Source organism: Anopheles marshallii, chromosome 3 (genome assembly GCF_943734725.1).
Source record: "Anopheles marshallii chromosome 3, idAnoMarsDA_429_01, whole genome shotgun sequence".
In the NCBI taxonomy this organism is placed as follows: domain Eukaryota; kingdom Metazoa; phylum Arthropoda; class Insecta; order Diptera; family Culicidae; genus Anopheles; species Anopheles marshallii.
Window position 1 is genome coordinate 9,303,098 of NC_071327.1, and position 22,341 is coordinate 9,325,438.

Below are 22,341 nucleotides of genomic sequence, written 5' to 3' on the forward strand. Positions count from 1 at the left end.
CATTAGCAATGGTACTGCAGCTTGTTGATTATTTGTTCTGTAGACTTGTTGATCAAGTGTATAAACCTCCTGTTGCTTTACAATAATCTATAAACAGTAGTGACTCTTTCATGCGTCTGGGGTGTAACACTACTGGATGGTGCGCTATAATATCTGCAGTCTGCTACCAGGGCCCTGCTGCCAGTGCTTTGAATTTAAATTGAGTGTAATGCGCTCCGGTTGCGTTGATTGAAGATTGTGCAAGAAATTTAAATTGGAACTGATTTGCACCTCCGTCGCCCCGAAAATGGGCTTTTTCTTCATGCTACCTCCAAGCGATGAGGGTTATTTCCCAATCCAGATGTTTGTCATCACCGCTGGACCTTTTGCTGTTATTTATTTTGCCGAAGCAAAAAATCTGACAGCGGAGTGCGCACGCAGAATGGCAACCCAATTAGTCGAATTTCTCAGCACCAAGCTGTTAGTCGAGACGCGGGGCTTAAGTAAATATGCGTTACATAATGCGATTTTGGGCCGGCAGTTAAAGGCGTTCTTGTTTTGATGTGAACCGCCATGTAAAAAGGCGACTAGTGCGGTGAATGGAAAATATCTCAGTTCTAGCTGTCAATTGTCTGGTTTGGTTGACATTTCGACGCGGTAAACGAGATGAAATGTAGTCGTACCGGTACCCTTTGCCACGGTAACTTTATCTGGAAGAGAGTGTGCTTAACGCAAATCAGCGGGTTTTGGATTTAGGCATGGCGTTCAGGACGCTAGAGCGGGAATTGAACAACATTGCTGGTCCTGAGCAAACGCAAGTCTCAAACAGTTCAGTTTCAGCTGCTATAAGCGGTTTGTTTTGTTATCGACCGGTGGGAAAATGATTGTAAACTCTGTGCGGAGACGCGTACTACCAAAGGGAAATGCCAAGGGTGCAGTGATCGACGATTGAGACTCCACGGAATGAATGAATGAAACTCGACTGTTTGTAAAAGGAATGAATGAATGTGAAAATCTGCGCCAAGATGTATCCCGACGGGGGATCACCCACCCCTTCGCTTGAGCGTTTGATTTGATACCCGGCGTAAGTCCGTTGACTTGAGCAGTCAATTAAATGAAATATTTATGTTTGCTGCCGCCATTGCGGGAAGGCGAGCCAAGGGCGAACGAGTTGACGTGTGAACGGCACGTCAGAGTGATACGCGCCAGAGTGCGCTCGCTCGGTGGCGTTTGTTCCTTGAGCACACTCACGGGGAATTAATGGTGGGCTAATGTAAGCATCGGGAGCAAATTAAGACTTCCCATGGAAACTTACCTGGTTTTTCAATAGACGCCATTTCTTGGTTTTATTATTCAATTGTATTTTTATTTGCGGCGATGATATCCAGAAGAATAATGATTCTCGAAAAGTGTCTTTCTATTGCATTGCATGCAGAATTTTAATTTATTACTCATGATGATCTGAAGGAAAGACTTTATGTTTAAAATTAGTGTCTATCTTTTATTTCCGTTTGCTATGATTTTATATCAATTTAATGTTTTATTCACATCGCGGATACTTCGCTTTGAAGTTGCTGTGTACTAAAAGTTAGACATTCATTAACAGATTTGCTTTCAATGGTACATTAGTTTTTACTGCTTATATCTTTTGATGAGTCTACTCCCAGCATAAGCCATTAAAAATTTACTACATGAAATTAGGTAAAACGTTTTATAGTTTCGAAAAGATTACTATACATCCAATGCAGACCGTTTTATTCCAAACTTTCATCAACTCGTCTCATTTAATGAAGTCTCGACATCAGAGTTCTTTCGTTGTGTACTGCCTGAGGAGTATACTGCCTTGAGGCTATCGATGATAGCATGCCATCGATTCCGGGTTTAGTGGATTTAGGGATTTAATTGCACTCCAAATGCGCCGATATTGGGGGATGTCATTTTCGGCGCCATAAAATTCGCCCAAATTCGTCCGCTAAGGAGAATTGAAATGGACAGCGAGAAATGTGGCGCCCTATTTTTTGGGTTACTAGGACCACACACATAAACCCTGCCAGTGTGTGTGTTTAAATCCAAGGTCTCGAATACTTGGTACATCTATAAACCAAGCGGTTTTCATCGCCCATTTCGTATTCTCATACATCATGTTCTACAGAGATGTAAACGATCTTGTCCTCGATCGGTACACCGGTAAGGTATTTTAGTATTGGCCATCAAACTTAATGTCAATCCTTTCGCAGCTGGGTTTGCTGGTGATATTTTAAAGCGATCCTCATACGATTCATAGCATTTACGATCGTTCTGTTTTGGATGTCTGTTCTACGTAGGGGAGCAGATAGATGCTTTTATTAGTATTTTATTTCAAGAAACGACTTTAATCCAAAGCGAAGATCATCCAAGACATTAAAGTTTTGAATAAAAATATCGGAAAGATTGGAAAACTACGACCACACTTCTTACGATCGATGCGCGCGAATGCGAGTTTTCTTTCCCCTTTTTTTGTCGGCCAGTCCCACTTTCTTTGGTGAAATTTGGTGGAAAATTAGCTGCACCCATTTAGAGCAGTTTCCGTACGGTGGGGGCGATTTTTTTTTTGATGATGGAGATTTTTTTTTCTCGTTACTGACCGGTGGCGGCTTTTCTTTGACGAAGCTCAGGTAAATAAATGAACACACTTCCTGAATCATTTGCCCGGGGAAACGCTCATCACGGGTGCCTCTTGGTTCCGTTGGTCGGAAAATAGGAATCGGTTTCTATTACACGAGGAAACTGAAAGAGACGGGTCAGCTATCAAATCAGACATTGATAGCCACCGATAGATAGTATTTTCCTGTGCCAAACTATGTGAAATCTTTTTTGGTGTTATCGTCTCCACACCTAGGAGACGTGTACATATCACCGTTACGCAATGGTATTGTCGAGAGGTGTTTGGGGTGAATGTACGATTTTTGAGTTGCATCGCCGTCTGCAAGCAAAGTTTGTGTCATTTGGTGAAATAATTGTTGCCAACAAGGATAATTAATTAAATTCGCCAACTGGCGCGGTGTGGAAGAGTTCGACCAGTGGCTGAAAATCGTATGGAATTGATTGCGATCTGTTTTTGGGTAATACATTTCGATCACCCAAAGCATGTTACGCAAATAGCGACGAATTGGCTGCACAAGCTTAATTAGCGGGAAGCAATTTTGTAGATCCAATTGTTGGGCGCTACTCGGACTTTTCGTTGCGGTAGAAATAGATGATGTTTCATAGGTGTGCGTGTAGGTGTTCCCCCGCTGGCGGGTAGTTTATTCCAACTGCATAATTAGTTCCATTTCTTCAGTCAACAATATGCGTAACAAAACAATCATTTATTAGCTGATCAGCAGCTGATCTTTTTTGTACTTGCCCGCTTTGGGATTCATGTCGTAAATATTACTGCCATTGATGGGTTTAGTGAAAGGTAATTAGAGCAACAGCGAACCAAACGAAGATGAAGAAACTGGAAAAGTGTAAAATTGTAGCAATGAAGCGATTGAAGATGAATTGGAAAGCAAAGGAAATTGCAAAGTTGCTTTAATTGCTCACGGTGAGAAAACGATCCTGCTGAATCGGATGATTCTCCGCGCAGTTTATTTGGTTATTTTATTTGTTTGTTTTGTCTTTTTGTTTTTTTAACGAACGAATTATGTGAGTTATTGTAGCAAGGCTTTAATTTTTGTTTTAAAGCACCGCGAAGATAGTGGCTATAGTATAATAATTCATCAAATAAAAGTACCACCGTGCCAGACAAATGAAATGCCATTCTACGTCCAAGATTTACACCATGGGATCCGCACACAAATCATAAGCATGGTTCGGTGCTTCGGCAACATAGTTGCTAGCGAATGGCACCGCTCCATTGTGCCGGTTTCCGCACGGCTACAAATAAAATAGCAACGACAATCGAAATGCGCCGGCAGTTACGTTTAATTGAAATATTAGCATTCCGGCGCGATTTCGGAGCCGGGCGGCGTACGTCAATCGACACATTTCCCCGTACCGGAAATGTCGACAGTGCCACTCCGCACAGCTGTGTTTGGGTTGGTTTCCAAAATTGAACAAATCAACAACATCAGCGCTTGAGTCGCCCGGGGGTCGTGGTTTCCACTTCCCTGCTTGTGAAGCGTTACCGCTTCACGCTTGTTGTGTGTATCTTTCATTTTTTTTCGGGCTACTAACGGGTTGTCGTTCCTTTAGTGCTTCTGTTTTATGCGAAGGTTTGTTTGACAGGTTTTAGCCGTTCAAGTTCGTGTGGAATACATTGTGCGGTGCGACGCATTCTTCGGTAATTCCCTGTTGCGAGCGGGTTTCACTGGATGTAGTGTCCAAGAAAGGAAGTTTTAAGATGAGAATATTTGTTTTGCACAATAAGCGTTTCCTTGCTAGTTGTATTTCAAGAGCGTTCGAGTGTTCGTGGCCAAACTGCATCTCATGGTGTGGGTAGTTACCAGGCGTCGGTGTCGTGTGGAATATTGGAAAATTCTCTGCGGCGTTCAGCTGCCTGTTTTTACATAATTTAATTTATTTTTAATTTTGAAAACATTATAAAAAAACGATACCAAGCGAGCTGGTTGGTAATAGTACCACGATTCGAAAGTCCCTAAGTGGCCGTTGTCACATTCGAACGGTAACGGGTAAGTGTCTTGTTTCGTTTCATGTTGGCGTGTTTATCTCAATCAATCTGTTTCGACCGCAACATGAACGGATAGCGATCTCGTGCACTGCTGTGTGGATGATACGTCACGGTGGAACAGCAACTGGTAATGGGATTTCTCGTGCGTGACATCCTTGTTACCTTAACCCATGCTCTCTTGTGACGCGTTTTTTTTCTTCCTCTCAAAACATTATCGAGTATTGGTCGCGACAACGTACCGCGGGCAAATGGCGTAGGAAAGGTTAGCAAGTGGACAGGTGGTAGCGCCATTTCCATCGCGAGGGTTAACAATTCTCGAATGGGAATGCTTTTTCCTGTACAAAAAAAAGGGACATAAGGAGTTGATGGCTGTTTGCGAACATGAGCATCGCGATTGAAAGCGTTCGCGAGGTGAGTTTTGCTGGTGAAAGTTAAAAGATATGTTTTGACACCACGCACCGGGGACGATATTTTATTTTTACGTGCCTTACCAAGATAAAATGACAGACGGAGATTTGGGTTTCGGTCGAGCGGTTTGTTGAAACTTCGCCAAACACACTTTGCTTTGCGGGATGATAGATCTCGTTGTCGTCAAGTGCTAATCGTTCAAATAAATTTGAATCATAAATAAAGATTTGACGAACATGGGCGAAATGCTGTTTGCTTAGTCCTTGGGCGACGCATCTCAAGGTAGAACGGCTTGAAGATTGGGGGAAACCGGTTTTATAATGACTCTGTACAACAACAAAAATGCTAAAAACAAAATGACTTTAAGTTTTATTGATCGAAATTATGTCTGATATTCTACAATTCAGTTTGTCTGTTGAAACAACGCAAATCAAAATAATGAGTAAAAATTCATAAAATCATTCTTCAAATTTCGAAAAAATAACTTCGTTGTCCTCAAGTTGTCCTAGTAAAATGCCGCATCACATACCGACATATGGCAACAGCTTAAAAATGTTGTCATGTTCAGCTGATGTACCTTTTAAATCGTTTATTCCATACTCGCGCTTCAGTACAACATTGTTTTGCAGTCATGTGTTTGCAAATTTCGTCGCATATTTCATTTTTATTGCAAATTACACCCGGGTATGTTGTACTGCAGGAAGAAAAGGATACCCAAAAAAAAAAAAACCAGTGGAACTGATGTTCTCCCGAAACATTCTTGTTAGTGCCTTCTGCAAACAGCAACTGCAGGGAAATGTTAGCACATTGGCACAAATAAACATTCGTCTGGAGTGCATGGAAGAAAACAAACAAATTGTTTCATTTCTTTTGGTGTAGATAATACACCATGAGGGTGTGATGTCACCACATAAAGTTAGTTACTGTACGATTAAAATGATGAATGTATTGAGACCGGTGTCACCTGACAATAAATGAAAAACATAGTTAGTTTTAGATAATAATTATAGTTATGAAATTGTGTTGTTAGAATTATTATCTTTAAAATAACGACAATAGAAGGTTGAAGAGCTTCCATAAATACAACCATCACCATTTTGAGTCACTTTGTACTCCTTGGTTCATTTGTGGTGCATCGCTATTCTCCTAGTTACTTGATGCACGTTTGGCAGATTCATTGGCAGCCGTTAAAGCCACGCTACCAGCTACACCTCCGGCGCGAACATCCATCGTTAGCATACGCATTTCATACTATCACTCATCGAGCTGACCATTTCGATGACTTATGAACTTCCCGGGTACCCTGCCCCTACTGGGAATTCTATTTTTGGAGACCTGCCGAAGAGTCGGTGCCGTTACGGTTCCTCGAAAATGCAATGCGCGTTTCCATCAGTCTGTCCCGCCGGTTGGCTTTGGCCATCACCGACCGTCCGATATTGCAACAGTGGAGAATACGATGGAGAAACGACAGAAACCGATCCACCCCGAGGTAATCGCTATTCGAACCGGAAAGCGCACATTGAAGACGTGATGGCGTGAGGTTTTGCGTGTTCACGTGTTCGTTAAGGCATTGCGCAACGTCGGAGTCAGGGGGTGAGCATGGTGGACACTCCCGGAGGGGCTTAGAAAGGCCGACGGGTTGTCACAGAACTATCGATCTAGGTGCGTTTGGTCAAGCGTTTCCAAGCAGCTGTTTCAACAACTCTCGCATGCGTTGTTTCGTTTGGGGCTCCCTTGTGTCGTAATATATAGGTCACGCTAAGGTACTGCGCAGGGAAACAGAAGTGGCGAAAGGGAGTGAGAGAGAGATTGCTAAACTCCCACCGGTCGCAATGGGCGAAAGGCACAATAAATTAGACTAAATGCTAGGGAAACCCTCAAGTGTCATAAATGATGTGCTTGCGCTGACTTACGACTTTCTTCCATCGCCGTCACGAAACTCGGGCTTTAGACCAAAATGCAATGTCGCTCCTCAGAGGACGGCGTGTGTTGAGTGGAATGTTGTTTGAAAAGCATCACCATTTAATCTTCGTTCGTACAATCCCACGAAACGATTACCGGCGGACCGATGTTTGTCTTTTCCTACTTGAACTTTCATTTGATTTATTGCGGATAAGCTTTATCTTTGGGTGTGTCAAGATACGATGGAATTATAAATCTTTGTTTATTTGAATCATGTCACGTTGGACGCTACAGAATGAGAGTCAACATGGTAGAGAGCATTCTCAAAATTTTCAGTGAAGATGCAGCAAAACGGTGGCGGCCCACAGAATGACACGTGTAACCGCGGATGCGTACATTTAACGAGTTAATACGACCACATTTTGTAACGTTCTTTCAATCGATCTTTTCTGTGCCTGAAACAACCTGTTTGGTCTTTCAATTAACGGCCAAATTTCGTCCGAGCTGGATAATGTTTGGCCAATCATTTTATCTTGATTAGTACCTCCCGTAATGGATAAGTTCTTTTCGACTGGAACACGCATTCGATCGGGGGAATCGAGATGGATTTGTAAGAAACGAGCTTACCTCTGTGTGTTTGGCCCTTTAACCTTGTACTATGTTTTCCAATAGCACTTGAAGAATTGGTCGTGGGGCAATATGGCTGAAGGTTAATCTGCAATAGCGCTTGTTTCAACTTAATGGCAGTTTGGTGTAATCTAGCTCAAAGTTTTGTGATTGCATCTTTCTGTTTCGAAAGATTCCACCAATTACGACGCAGGTTATTTGATCAATTTCGCTAAATAAGTTGAACGAATAGAAACAGGTTGTGTTTGAAAATTTTGTTGCACACTATAAAGGCATATAAGGGTGGTATTTCAGTATAAAATTCGCTGTATGACTGTATGAGGAGATAAGGAAAAACCTTCGCAAACCGTATAATAATCATTGTAAAGTGCGTTCCGGAAGCCAAACTGTGTAAATCCCATTAATCTTGAGTCTCTTTTGAGCAACTTCCCTGTTTTTTTTTGGATCACTGGTTGGACCACTGGTACCACGTGGTTTTTGCGAATTCCGAATGATCTGAGGCAGTGATTTGACGTCCACTTGCCTTTGGCATGGTTTGTTTGTAAGGAGAGAAATAATGGTGGCATATCGTTTTTTTTTTCACAACATTTTAAATTGTTCAACCTGCAGTTGATCTTTACCCGGCACGGTGCTGGCGACTTTCGGGAAACGATAGTATCTTTGGGCAAAGTTACCGGTTCGTTGGCTCCAGGTTTTTGATACGTACCACCACCAATTTCTTGTTCTGCAGCGGAAGACCTTTCTCTTCCCCGGGTTGTTGGTGTTCGTTATGGCGCACGCTTTGATAAGGCCCTTCACTTGAATAAAAAAATGCAAACACTAGCGGTTGTGCTGTCCGCTGCAGGCTACAAGTGAGCAGTGGTCAGTTATTTCGAGTCCTTCCAGAGCGTGAACCTTGGAGGCAAGACTGCAGATTTTCTGCAGCAATCCGACAATCGGCTGCCAATGTACAGGCCATGGAGCTTTCACGAAGGCTTGTCCGCAAGGCTTTACTCATGTCTGAAGTTTTGTGACTTAAGGTGTGGTGTAGTTGGTGGCAGTGAGAATAATTGACCGATAGTTTAATATGTATTCAGTTTATTGCAACTGTACTTGAAATTGCTAGGAGGTCTTTGGCAACTTTTTGGTTGTGTATTTACTTAAGGCACTGTAATAACAGAACAGGTTTTTTTTATTAGTTGTTAAACTTTACTACATACAATTTTAAAATTTTTAGATTTCTCACGCATTTTATCATTTTTTCACGCAAATGGAAATTATGTATTCAAGATAACTTTCCAATGCATCATTCAATGACATGGAAGATATTTTCGAGCATCAGCTTAACTTACACAACTGTCAACACCTGTTCTAAAGCTTTCAAAATCAATCCCAAGTACTGAGAATCTTCGTTATCTCCTGTTGCTCTCTGAATAATGGTTGCAAACTTGGTCCAATCAATGATGCCATAGTCATCCAAAACATGCGACTGCCTATGACTGCTTGCTCTAAGAATTCGCCTATTAATTCGTCGCCTCAAATCTGGGCATGCGGTAACATGTGTGACGCTCCTTTATATATCTTATGGCCAAAAAGAAAAGAGTGAAACACGAGAGGCACACATTATTTCTTAACGCTATTTTTCGTAAGTAAAATTGCTCTCTTTCGTTCAGGGGTGCCGTTAACGATTAATCTTCCAGCATTAGCGGTTGGCGCCATCGAGCGGATGAAATGTGCGATGAGTCACTGGAAGATGCTCGCATGAGCATCCTTCTTAGGGAACATCTCCTATCCCCGATGGCTATAATTTGGACGAATAGATGGACGGATTAAAGAGTCGTATGGGTCAGAGGAAATAGTTCCCCTTCTACACCATAGCATAGGACGTAAAAAAAAACTCGGTCGGACCATTAAACGCCCATTATGATAGCCCCACAAAACATCATTTGATAGGTTCGATTCTCATCTAGCGTCGGTTCCGGTTTGGCGGCACCCTGTGCTCTAGTCACTGGTGAATGTGTTTGGGAGCAAAGTTTGGAGGCGTTTGCGTGCTGTGCCTTAATGTGGAAGGATTTAATTAATTTCTTTCCCCTCCGCTTGCAAGCACATCTTCACATCTCGTTGTCACTCGAGCGGTTGTGTGATGCTGTGTGACATAAATAGCACGGGCTCCAGGCTTGATCGTGACGAACCAGAAGGAAGATGTTTGGCGAACGGAAGAAACGAGTCACTAGGAACCATCGCACACCGGACCATCACGAACAGTGTTAGTCACGAGATATTTTTGTGTACGTAAGCAGTGTCAGCAACTGCAATCTGTGTGTGACGTAAATTGCAGCTAGTGGGGCCCTGTCTTAATAATGTGATGTTTAATTCGAGACACAGTGCACTTACATCATTATTAGCAGGAAGCAACGTATCCTATATTTCGTCTCAGTGGTGCAAATATTGCACCTTTCAAACCTACAATGACAAGTTAGATTGTGAAGTGTAGTAATTGCAGGACTTGTTGAATTATTTTTGCATTATCAAATCACCTTGTTTTGACATCGATAACTCGTTCAGAGCCCCATGGAAAATAGGGAAGTCTATGGACCATGAAACCTTCTTCTATATCCACTTCGGGGACAAGAAGTACAGTGTGGAGTGTGTGCGTGTGTGTTTCAGTATGATAATTTTTCACCGAGTGATAATGAATATTAATGCTATTTCATAGTTATTTATGATGATTATCGCTGATATACGCGTGTTGCGCTGCGGTGAGCACTTTGAGGTTTTTGCTCAACACAGCTGTCTCCACAGGGGAGTGCTTAAATAATTAATGCATGTTCAATATTAAAGCAACATAATTCTTCATGTTGCTGGTGATATTGATTGGTGGTTGTATGCAGTGTGTATTTTTGCCTTTAGTTATGAATGTATAGTGATTTGTTTGATAAATGCAGTTTATCTTCTGTTTGTGAAATTATTTCCATTTATTCTATACAGCTTTCACTGTGATAGACGAAACATCGGAAACGTACTGTTGTACCAAGTGGTCGCAATCAGCTTGTCATAACTTCATTTGCAACCTGATTTGGTACCGTTTGTGCGACGAGAGTCTGGTTTTTCCGAATCTTGGCAAATGAAAAATGAAACCCATCTTGCACACTTTTACATCCCCGATTTGCAGTACTCGCACCGGGAAAGTGAGAGGTCGCGTTTGCGGTCTGCTTCTGCTTGGTTCTCTAACCCACAGCCAAGTAACCGGCTCCGGTTCGTGTGATGGTGCGGGATAATGTTGCATTGGCACACTGGGGCTGAAAATAGCACACATCTCCATTCGTTGGGAGAGGAGGAAGAGGAGCACCGACTAGGTCGGCAACAGCATGTTCTAAATGCGGGACAATTTTTCACACATCCACTGCGTGTTTGGTGCGGTCCCAAGTCCCAAAGTCACCGTAGGTGGGTTTAGGTTCGAAAGGCAACGCGGAGAAAGTCTGGAGTGCAAACTCTATTATTGCTTTTTTCCGTTGCAAAACGAACATCGAAACCGAGGGCGTTTATCCGTTCGTTTGAGGGATTCGAACGTGAACTAGTATTCTTCGTGTCCCCAGGAGAAGGGATAGAATCAATTCGTATCCCGATTGATGATGTTCCCTGCAGAACAGAACAAAGGTTTTTTTATTTGTTCGTTTGCCAACATATAGGACTTCAAGTGATGTCCTTCTGTTTGCCATTGTCACCTTCGTATGTAGGACGGGAAGTAATGTTATTAGGTAACCTCGAAAAGCCGCCTCGGATTGAGATTTGAGCCAAACGTTGCGGACGCTTGTTCGATGAAGCAATGGTGCTTGATGCTGTTTCTATTACCCACCATCAAAATCATGACAATGACGAATGAGGAAGACGGACTTAGGGTATTTAGTGGTTGAGATGGGTTGAGGATGCGATCATATCAGAAAATAAACCGACATGAGTAAGAGGTTTTTTTTCGCTGTTCCGTACAACTGACGAACATTTTTATGCGCTTAGTGGGGCGCATCCAATCCGCCCATTGTCGTTGTGCTCTAGTTGTCTAGCTCCATAACACTTGATCGACTTTGTGTGATAATATCGTCCGAGCCGAAATGGATTGTCTCGCTATCGGTGATTCGTGGCGCATAGTGAGGCTTTTTTTTACGAAATAAACGGTAGATGTGTAGGTGTGTCCTAATTACTTCGCTTAAAATTAAGTACAGTCGTACAACAAATCTGTAAGAAAGCAATGTTACAGACATGTTTGTACACTCGATAATGTTCCCAAATATCTTTCAACTACTGTGGGTCTTAACGTGATATTTAAGTCGTGTTTAACACCTTAAAAATTACTCTTTTACCATTGCAATAAGTAAAAATCAACTGCTGTAGCTTCGTACAATGCATGCAAATATTGGAACAACTAGCCTTCTGGATCCTTCCAAGTGTCCAGGGAGCATTCGGCGTCTTATACCTTTTGTTTTCTTTTCACAGCTTACATCCCAACGAACCTCTTTGATGATCAAGTCTTTGATGATCTACCTTTCGCGCAATCAATTTGATGCAGTGGTAGTAACGATAATGTTTCCTTCCTTCACGCGTTGAAATCAATTAATTTGCTAGCTTGCTGAGTGGCCTAGTCAGTTTACGAGATAATTAACACAACAACCGAACCCCTTGTTTGCTGTTGTCACTGCGGCTACGGCTACGGACGGATGGATTTTGGTTGTGGCGAAAAATTAGCCTCGCTGTTTCATTGCCATTTTCGGTTCAGTGCGAGTTGTTGTTCGGGGTTTTGTGCAATTAACTAGCCCGGTAAAAGTAGCTGAAACATTCTCACCGGTCTGTCGTCGGGTCCAGCTTGGATGATGTTTTGAAGTGGCAAAGCATTCCAGGAATTTTATAGATTGTTGCCGACCAAAGGGCATCCAAAAGCGTCCCTTTTGGTGTTACCAGTAAAGTTAGCTTGAGTTAGGCGACTGTTACTGTGAGTATAAAACGGAAAGAGTTAAGCCAGGCGACAGTGTGTCACCTCCAATGTCAGAGCAAACGATGGCTAATTAACCTGCCACAGTCAGAATGGTGTTTCCGACGGTCCGAAACCATTCCACTATGACGTCTTCGTTACCGAAAGTGCCTGCGTGCCAGTGTCCGGAACATCGTTAGTGGCGGGACCGAGCGTCCCCGATAAGCGCGCGTGTTGTCTGTGGTTGAGTTTTATTTATGCGCCAGACTGTTCAATGAGTTGGCTATTGGATCGGCGGTGCCGGGGCTGTGAGGAACATCGGTTGTAGTACAGGAACAATAATCCCACCATGGGGGCGCACGGTTCGAAGGAGAAGCTGAGCCGATCGGCTTCGGAGCGGTACGTTCACACGCAGGTCATCGAGCGGGAACGGTTCGGCAGTTTCGGCAAACGTGGTCGTGGAGGTAAGTTAAGAAGCTGGCGGACAGGCGCAGCTGCAACAAAACTAAGGAAACATAACAGAGATCGGATGCAACATCATAAAACGGGCGAGTTGGTTGAAAACCATTTTATTACATCAAACACACGTACACACACAGTGTTGTACTACGAAGTTTGTGGCAAGCGGACGGGTTTTCTTCTGGACGGCGTTCGAAGTCCGTGCCAAGGGGATACTGCATGATAGCTCAAAAGGTTGATGGTGTGGTGGAAAATTTGCATACAAAACAATTGGCCGGAAAGCAGCTGATAAATGTACTCCCTTTGTTTTGCGTTGCAATCATGTTCATACAGCCCGTTCGGTTTCAGCTTGCCGGTTGTGTTTTTCTTGCCGCGTTCATGGTTTATTTCATGGAAAATTTGTTATTATCCTCTGGCGGATTTATTTCGAGATACATTGTAAGAAATTTCGTTTTATGCGTTTTTCATTTGGACCGCATATTTATGGCATAGTGATTTGTTGGTTTGGCAGTTTAATATTAGTGAGATCTGCCCCGATCCAGTTGCTGACAGATCGTGAAGAAAATATTGCAGAATTTTACTTCACTGTTGGATAAATGCTGCTAAAAATACTGGAAGTTCATCTGGAATTTTCTCGTATGCCGAATCTGGGAGTAAAATAGTATATTCTTGAAAGCTCTAAAGTGTACTTTTTTCTATGCTCGTAATATATTCGATATTTTACGCGACTTTTTGAAGAAAAACAATAACAAATATTGTAATAAATCTGTTGCAACGAATTAGAAGGGCATTGCTGACCTCATTTTTATGTAAATTCCTAAATTTTGTGCTATAAACTAACAAAATCTAACTAAAAAATTCTTCAAAATTGGAAAATTTTAAAGATAATTTTTAGATATCGAAAAGATGAGTTCATTCATTTACTTAGAAACTGTTTATTTTAGGAAGCTGTGTTACGCAACACATACCGAATGAAATGGTCAACGTATTTATAACAGTTTCAAGTGATTATCGCTAACCGTCCACGTTTGTGCTGCCAACGCACTTAGACAAGATTCCTCCCAGTTTCTTGATCTTCTGCAGAAAAACATATGGCGATATAAAAAAAAGAACGATACAGGTCTCATTTTTGCTATTGAAAAATCACTTTCTACAACTGGTTGGTCGGGTTGAATTTTTTGCCTCCTTCAATCTTACACCTTGCATTTGCTGTCCGTGTCCGGAGGGGGCTGCTTAACCCGCAAAAGTCAGTGCTGATGGATGGATCTCGTGTACATACTTTCGTTTCGTTTCGGAGTTCGTCACACGTCTACCTCTTGCCGGTTCAATCTAGGAAGGGAATGAGATATTTGTGTGCAATTTGTTGCCTTCTTTCGATTTTTTTTCCATCGCCAAGCGTCTGAACGCAAACGGTACTGCACATGCGTAAACAGTGAATGAACATCGAATGATGCCGGTGCAAAATTCCAACCACCGATCAACGATCGGCTGGCCTTGCTGGTCGGTTATGCTGGTGGAGTGTTTCGGTTTTGGATGGCAAAAAAGGAGTTATCTCCTTTTTTGTGTAAGTTTCTCCAGTTTCTCACCACACCAAACTGAGCCCATTCACTACCCATGCTCCGTTCGGTTGAATGGCGCGTCTGGCGTGTGCGGTCGAAGGCTCGTCATATGCTCCAGATGCATAAAAATTATAATTCATTTTCACGCCATTCGCAAAGCCGCAAGTGAAACGCGTTACTTTGTATGCTGCACCGCAAAAAGAAGGTGTGTGGGACTGCGCGCCCAAATCAAAGCTGCGAAAATGCAAAACTAAACATATCATTCCGGCGTACTGTGTGGTTAGTGGTGAAGAGCGCAAGAAAAAAACGACACCAACACGATTCAAGATGTTGATAGAACTAAAAAAATGCACACAAGTGGACCCAATCGTAAGGCCAACATGAAACTGAAAAGGTAAAATCAAAGACGCACTGTTTGAGTGTTTTTTTTTTCTTTCGCTCTTTACTTCGCGAAAAGGGAGAGCATACCGCTTTAATAAACGTCAATTATGCAAATTCATTTCCAGCCAATTTGTGTACGACTCGCGCACCACCCTGCACAATAAAAAGCTTCAACGACTCGGTAGCGACATCGGTTTGCTCTCACCCTGCAGCAGACAAGCTTTTCGTTGACTGCTTCGCCACGTTGGACGCACAGCTGGAGGGGGGTTGAACGATTGGAGAATGCTCTTGTTAGTTTAATTAAGATGGGTAGGAAAGAGAGTTTAAATGTACATCCACTTCACTGGGGGCACCCGAAAAGGGTTACGCTTCAAAGTTCATAATCGAGTTGAGAAGGTGCAATCCAATGAAGATTAGGTGACGGGAATAATGCACGGTTTATTTTTTATTCTCTCCCGCAAACAGCTTTGCTGGAAGTAGCGCGTGTGAACGTACATTTTATGGAGGTGTTGAGAAAAATGGCTACCATATTTTCTCGGGAGTAATTAATATTATAAAATTAGGTTTCCCTGATTAATGCTATTCTCTCGTCTTTGGATATTTAATCTGCTTCTTCAATATTCATCTGTGCAACTACTAATAACTACATTGTCTATCAAATAAAACTTTATCTTCGGTTATTCTGAGTAATTTTTTTTTTAATTTACTCATTTACTTGGCTTTATTTTTCACATGAAAGACATCCAATTACTGAACGTTTTCATGCATTTGTGAAGTTTATCTTAAATTCAGATACATTTGATAAACTCGTTCAAACAAGATTTACGTGAGTTTGTCACGGTGCAGTCCGATTAACTTTGAGGCGGGATCTACTTCCAAACATTTCCAAAACCTCATGAGTAAATCCATGAGGCCACAAACCACACGTTTTCGTGGCACTAGCACAAATCAAACTAGCGCCGTGTGATAGCAGTAAATTGGAACTTGTCCTTCTACACATTTCGGTAGCAGTTCGACGCCGTTTACCATATCGCGGAATTCATGTCATTGCCACCCGCTATCGCCCGCTTAAAGTACATTTCCATATCCCAGCTGTACGTAGACTGCGCTGTGCCACGGTGATACACATAAAGTCGTTGGTACAGTTGGTCGTTGGAGCAGTTGGAGTTCGGTCGTATTGATTAGCAATTAAAGTGAAACCAAGCACCATCCAGCCAGAGCTCTGGAAGTGAAGATGCCGGGGGATCCGTAGGCTATAATTATGTGATGCCGGTGTTTGAGCTTGTCTAGTGACGACCGGGACTCAAACACCTCTCCAAGCGTCTTTAATTACCGGTTTCGATCGCTGAACACCGTTCGGTGGGGAGGGCCTTGGTGTAGTTAAGATACGCGAGATATTGAGACCAAAATGCAAACAGCTGGTGGGATCCGCAGTGGGCGAGATGTGCAAATTGAAGCTTTCTAGGAGATGATATTACGAAAAACTGCTTCCAATGGGCAGTCGGTCTCTGCACGGCGCTGAATCGTGGCGGTGTCCAAGAGTCCAAAACTAAGGAACGGGAAGAACGTTTCAAATAACTAAACCGTTTAATTACATCCTTTGGGAAAATCGGAATAATGGAGGTTGATAAATATGTGCATGTATTGCGGATAAATCACGCTGCTGCGAGGGGGTTTTCCTTGGGCGAATTCCAATTTTGGAGGACGGAGCATGTGGAGGCTACATTTGGCAAAAGTAGTCCACAGCAATATCATTCGGCGTGGACCATTTCGTCAAGAGTTGGCTTTCTGGACATAGGCTCTGCTGGAAATCAGGGTTAATGAATACACATCGCTAAACCTAAAATTAAAATTGTTGATTTACGCAAAGGTAGTAAACGTCCGTTCCGTTCACGAAAGTGTTAAATGAGCAAAAAGTGATGCGGAATGATTTATTTAACCTTTTACTTTTAGCTAACACTTAGAAACCTTGCAGCCCACCTGGAGATTGGACGTTAGTTACTGGTTTGCGTAGCAGTAAGAACAGAACAAAAAACAATTAGAATAATCTGTAAACCCACTGGCGCGCTATGTTTGGTGCCAAGGTGACGATTTCCGGCAACAATGAACACGATGAGTGTAACGGGGGTACCACAACTTCCAACACCGACGGTGGTTGCTGCTGATCACCCCTGCTTACATCGCGAGGAAAGTGGAATAAAATTGAATTGCATTAGTTCATTAAAACGCTATTCTGTCCCTTGGTGCGTTACGCTCGCGTCCAAGTTGCTGTTGATTGTACGTGGAACAATCGAGAAACTGCACCTAAAACAACTTGCGCTCCTTATACAGGGGTCCACTGTCATCCCACACAAAAGACGGAATTTTCTAATAACGAGTGAGGGTGTCGGAAACTGTCGGGTCAAATCTGCGCGGTACTGTTCGCTGCGGTTCGGTTGGTTCCGTAAGCGTCGGTTTCCCCCTTTTTGGCTCTTGACCAGTGTCTCGAAGTAGAACCGATACCATCGCATACTGGCTCAAAGTAATAAGCTTGTTATTTATGATGCCCCGTGTGCCAGGCACTTGAACTATTTCCTACGGCCAGTGATACAGGTCAGAGAATGCGTCGGTGGTACTCAGATGGTATAGCGCCAACTTGTTCGGATTATTTGGATGGTCTAATCGCATTGGGTAGCATGTAGTTGGCGTGGAACAGCTAATAGTATCTGGCAAGTCCCATTGTTTGGCGCGGTTAGGCGTCCAGATACCAGAAACAGCGACCAGCGAGTCTAAATTCCTTCGCTACGGAGAACCACCAGAACTGTTGGAGGTATTATCCAACCGAAGCCCGCTGCCGTACGGTGTTTGGGTGTAAATTGTAGAGCAAATAACGTGCTTGTGCACGAACCGGGGGTCGACATGCGATCACCATCGCGTGATCTTGAATTCTTCAACATAACCTCAAAACGGATCCTCGCTAACACGCCCGCGCTTACACTTGGCGCATGAGAGCCAGAGCGTCAGACTTGAAGTACGCAGTTGTAGAAAGGCAATGAGAGTTTTACTCGCAGTCACTCGAAAGATTGTCCTCCACTTTTGAGGAAAGTGTACGGTAAGAGGTACTCTTGGTGGTTGGTGAATTAGGTTAGGGTCAAAAATAATTGTTCTGTCATCTACGAAAGGCAAGGGAAGCAAAGCCAGCGAATCGCATTACTAGATGTGAGATAGTGTCTACTTGAATGTCTAGGATGTCTGCGTGAAAGAATAATATTCCTGTGGCAACTCAGGAAGACAGCGATAAATTTTGCAAAACAAAAATAAGCTGACAGTACAATAGAGGGCTCCTGGTTGGTATTATTCTCTACGACGGTGTACTGACCGTTAGAAATTGCCTTGACGCACGATTATGCTAATGTTGATCTTTTGGTGGTGGTTTGGTTGAAGACTTTCCGCGATTGTTCTCCTACTTGGCGGTCATGTAATGAGTAGATAATATGTATTTATTTGTAGGGAATCGAGAGGCTAGTTGAATATTCTACTATAATTTATAAGTTCTGCAATGTGTGGAATGTGGACACAAATTAGAAATCAAAGCTTAAGAATGCGCATTTAAAAACACAAAACCCTTTTCATAACGCCAACGTTTCTGTTTTCTCTTTCTCGTTCACCTGTCCCTAGGACCAGCCAAAAAGCGAGATGTGCGCACAATTAATTCTTCATCCAGCGACCTGGGACCGCCGTCGAAGACGAATGGTGCACCGCCAGCGCGGAGCAGCGCAGCTCGGGCGGCCGCCGCTTTGCGTAAGTACATGCAAGATGCTCCAGCGTCATGTGACACCGAGCCATGCCGGTCACCTAGATTATTGTCGGTTTCCATTAGCGTAGATGGTTAGCGATGGAATTGCTAGATAAAAGCGCAGAACCATCGAAGAGCCATCTCTCATCAACCGTTTCGCTTTCCCCACGCGTCCCGACAAAACCCATTTCCTGTCGCACCATCATCTGGGAGTGCAGTGGCTTTTTGTTCATAAATTACGCTCATCCATTCAATCTGGGGGATGTTGGGAAAGACGACGGCCGAGGTTAGGAAACGGGAACAGCGGGACCGGTTAAAAAGCAAATTTGCATCCACTCTCGGGCATGGAGACGAATGGCCACCGGCTGTGCACGGTGCAGAGGGCTCATTGCTCGACCTACAGCCCACCGAAGGCCAACCAGTTTGTAGCCGAGCCAACCGCGAGGGTGCTGGGTAGGGGAGAAAGCTGCAATAATAATACCACCCGCTGTAGGAACCGATACCGAAGGAACCAGTTCTGGAACGCCGGCAGAATCCGGTAGACGTCACGGGTGAGGGAGGTTAAACTCAGGGCGAATTACTTTATGCTTTCCGGTTTATTTTTTCCTCCATTCAACGGCACGACAAAAAGGAGAATAATGTTGGCCCTTTTTGCCGTCCACCGTCGTCTTGTTGTTCGGTGGAAGTGTATGGCCAATTCCGTTACCAGTCGGGTTCGGTCAGTCGGTCGTTAGCTTGCTGTATTTCACGCTCTGCGGCGCTCCCTAGCTGCTCTGGGTGGTGGATTTCAATCCGAGTTGCATCGCTCAAAGGAAAGCTTTGGCGCTTCCGTAATACCGGTAGTTGTAGGAATAGAATGGTGCAGCTCGTAAGGCATGGGATGCTTACAGCTTGTCATAACGCATTCACCGAGTAGCGATGTATCTTTGCCCCAAATAGGAAAATATGACTATAGCCCTTAAAAGGGGCCGAGATTTCTTTAGCATTAGTAGAGAATATGCAAGCATTCTGCGAGTCCGACCAACAGTTCCCCAGTCATGGCCAGAGAAGTTCGGATCAGAAAATCCAGCGTCTATTGTATGGTGTGTATGTGTGCATTTGCAACTAAGAGATGAAGGTGAAATAAAGACGATACGTCTTCTCCACGGAGAACATCTTTGCCTTTCCGTCTCAAGAAAATGTAACGATGAAATAGCTAGCACTGTACAGTGATGGAAATGGGCAGGAACCGAAGAATGCACAATGCAAGAATGCATCGGATCGCGTCGCAAAGCGCAAGAGAAAATCGCTACAGCTTGCATAACCATTTCTTCATGATGGGGTTTCCGTTTGCACATTGTTCGGCTGGCGTCTGTATCCGATTCTCAAGAGGTACAGCGGTCGGTGCCAGCGTGTGCAGAAGGCCGATGGTGATTGCACTGAGAAATGCATTTGCAAACGGTGCCGGTCCGGTGTTGCACTTTTCATAGCAATGCTCGAGTGCGGGGAATTTATTTATTTGCTGATGGTAATCGAGCCAGAGATGTATGGTTGGTTGAATGGACATCACTTGCGGGATGGTAGATTTTTATGGTTTGAGGTTGGTACAACTCTTAAGCTTAGAGACCTTAACCAAACACAGTTTGAACAATCAAACTATTTTGTTATCTAGATTTTTCCTACTTGTTTGATCCATTTTGATGAAAAGATAACGATCCTCTGGATGCTAAAAATAGGGAAAATGTTATTAAAAAAGGCAACGTGTTATAATTGCCGATGAAACACTTCCACAGCCAGATTGCTATTTACACGCCGCGTGCTTGTGTCTTGTTTAGTTTCGTTGATGTTTCGCCGACTTGTCTAACCTTTCCCCGGTGCGATGTACACCGATACGCGATACCTCAATGGAAGCCGAGATGCGCCAATGGCAACAAAAAACAGGTCCCATCGGGGCCAATCGCCACATCCAGCAATGTGCTCGGTGCACTGGAACTGTGAATGAAACCGCTGCGCCTGCCCCTGTATCTGTACCGTCGCCACGGTTCTGGAATTCTATCCTGTTTGTTGTTGTTTCGCGGTGCATGTTTGTATAAAACCGTGCGGGAAAACCTGGCTCCGAGTTGCTGACCACCTGGCAACTAGCGGCATCCGCCGGATAGGTCCAACACGCGCCGGACAAACAACTCGACACAGCATCGGTCAATGATGGTATGGCTGGTCAGTAAGCTGGATGACAGGTGAATTGAAGGGGTGTGTAATTTATTCATGATTTGATTTTCCCGCTCCATGTTGGTTTCTGGAGCAGAGCGAAATTGGTTCAGCGTCGGATGAAGAGTTCCTAGTTTAAGTTTTCCCATTTGAGATGTGGACGCAAAAAAAAAACATGTAGAAAAGCGAATCCAATTCTTTTTGTCTGTATCCTGAACAGACTTCTGTGTCTGTACTCAAATTGATCAGCTCTAATCGTTTGTTCAACGAACTGTTTTGATAGTCGTGGGAAATAGCGAAATAATGAGTGAAAGCAACCAAACGGTGGACGAAGAACTTATTGAGGAAGATACTGGAAGTTACCGCATAGGATTTGACAAAGAATTTAGCTGCATTTTCCATTACTTCTTTTCACATTTGGTTAGCAAACCTGCTAGAAGATTTTAACGTCATTGGGAAGAGTAGATCTCTTATGACACTGGAACTTGCTGCATTATCAAGAATTGAACAGTCGGTTACTGTGTTTTCCTTTTACGGGAATGTAAACCATGCCGACCGAGCAGACGAGGGAGTCATCGTATCGGCTCGATAGTGTGTTTCTGCCTATCACCGGCAGTCGTTCCGTTCCGGACGATCGTCGTAGTAAAGGCGTAATTGGGTCTGCATGGTGATTTGGCGCTCGATGGAGATGAAAACGAGATTTGATCTTAGCCCAGATTGGCTGCAGGTTTCGTCGATGTTACGGATGGTTTGGTCAGCACACAGTAGCCTCCGGTTCCGAAAACTGATTTTTATACCTGCTGTGGGGCCGAAAGTTCGTTAACACAAAGGATTGGTTCTGTGAATGGGAAAACTTTGAAAACACAACACAACTCTTACAGCGAGAACAATTTTCCAATGATTTAGAGCTTCTCTTATTTAGTGAAACACATTTCAAATAGTTTAGTGTTGCAGGAAATTGCATTAAATAAATTTTCTTACCGGAAATGTTGGACGCAAACTATATTTTAGTCTATTCCTCACGCAATAGTTTTCGTTTCCAGCTTCTCAGTTACCGGAATGCACCACTGATTTATGAAGTGGAATGCACATTACATGATGGGTTCTTTCGTACCTCTTCGATTTGAACAATGCTCTCTCGAGCAAATCTGGAATATCCGGTGGAAAATGCAAGCTCAGCACGTCAAGCAGAAGGTATCGTTTCGTCTTGAAAAAGCGCCTGAATGTAGACTTTCCAGATGCGTTGGATGGAAAATCGCTTTAGCGCAGGGGTGTCAAACACATATACTGATCGGCATAGTTCATGGTTCGATAAATGAATTTTCCATCTATAATGTTCGAAAAATCGTCACATTTAAATATTTATAATTAAATGCTTCGGTTCGTTTAAAAAACAATCTGTCCTTCTGCCCAATATTTGCCCAAAAAATCTGTTTTGGATTGCACTTACTCTCCAAGTGCTTGCATGAGT

The 22,341-nt window shown here is 43.3% G+C and overlaps 1 protein-coding gene across 1 annotated transcript in view; it reads left to right on the forward strand.

Moving 5' to 3' along the window:
- The window catches only part of LOC128710736 (uncharacterized), a 104,830-nt gene that overhangs the window by 46,515 nt on the left and 35,974 nt on the right, over window positions 1-22,341 (forward strand). The window contains exon 4 of the mRNA XM_053805591.1: window positions 18,566-18,688. Coding sequence (XP_053661566.1) covers window positions 18,566-18,688 — 123 coding nt within the window. The remainder of the gene's footprint in view (window positions 1-18,565; window positions 18,689-22,341) is intronic.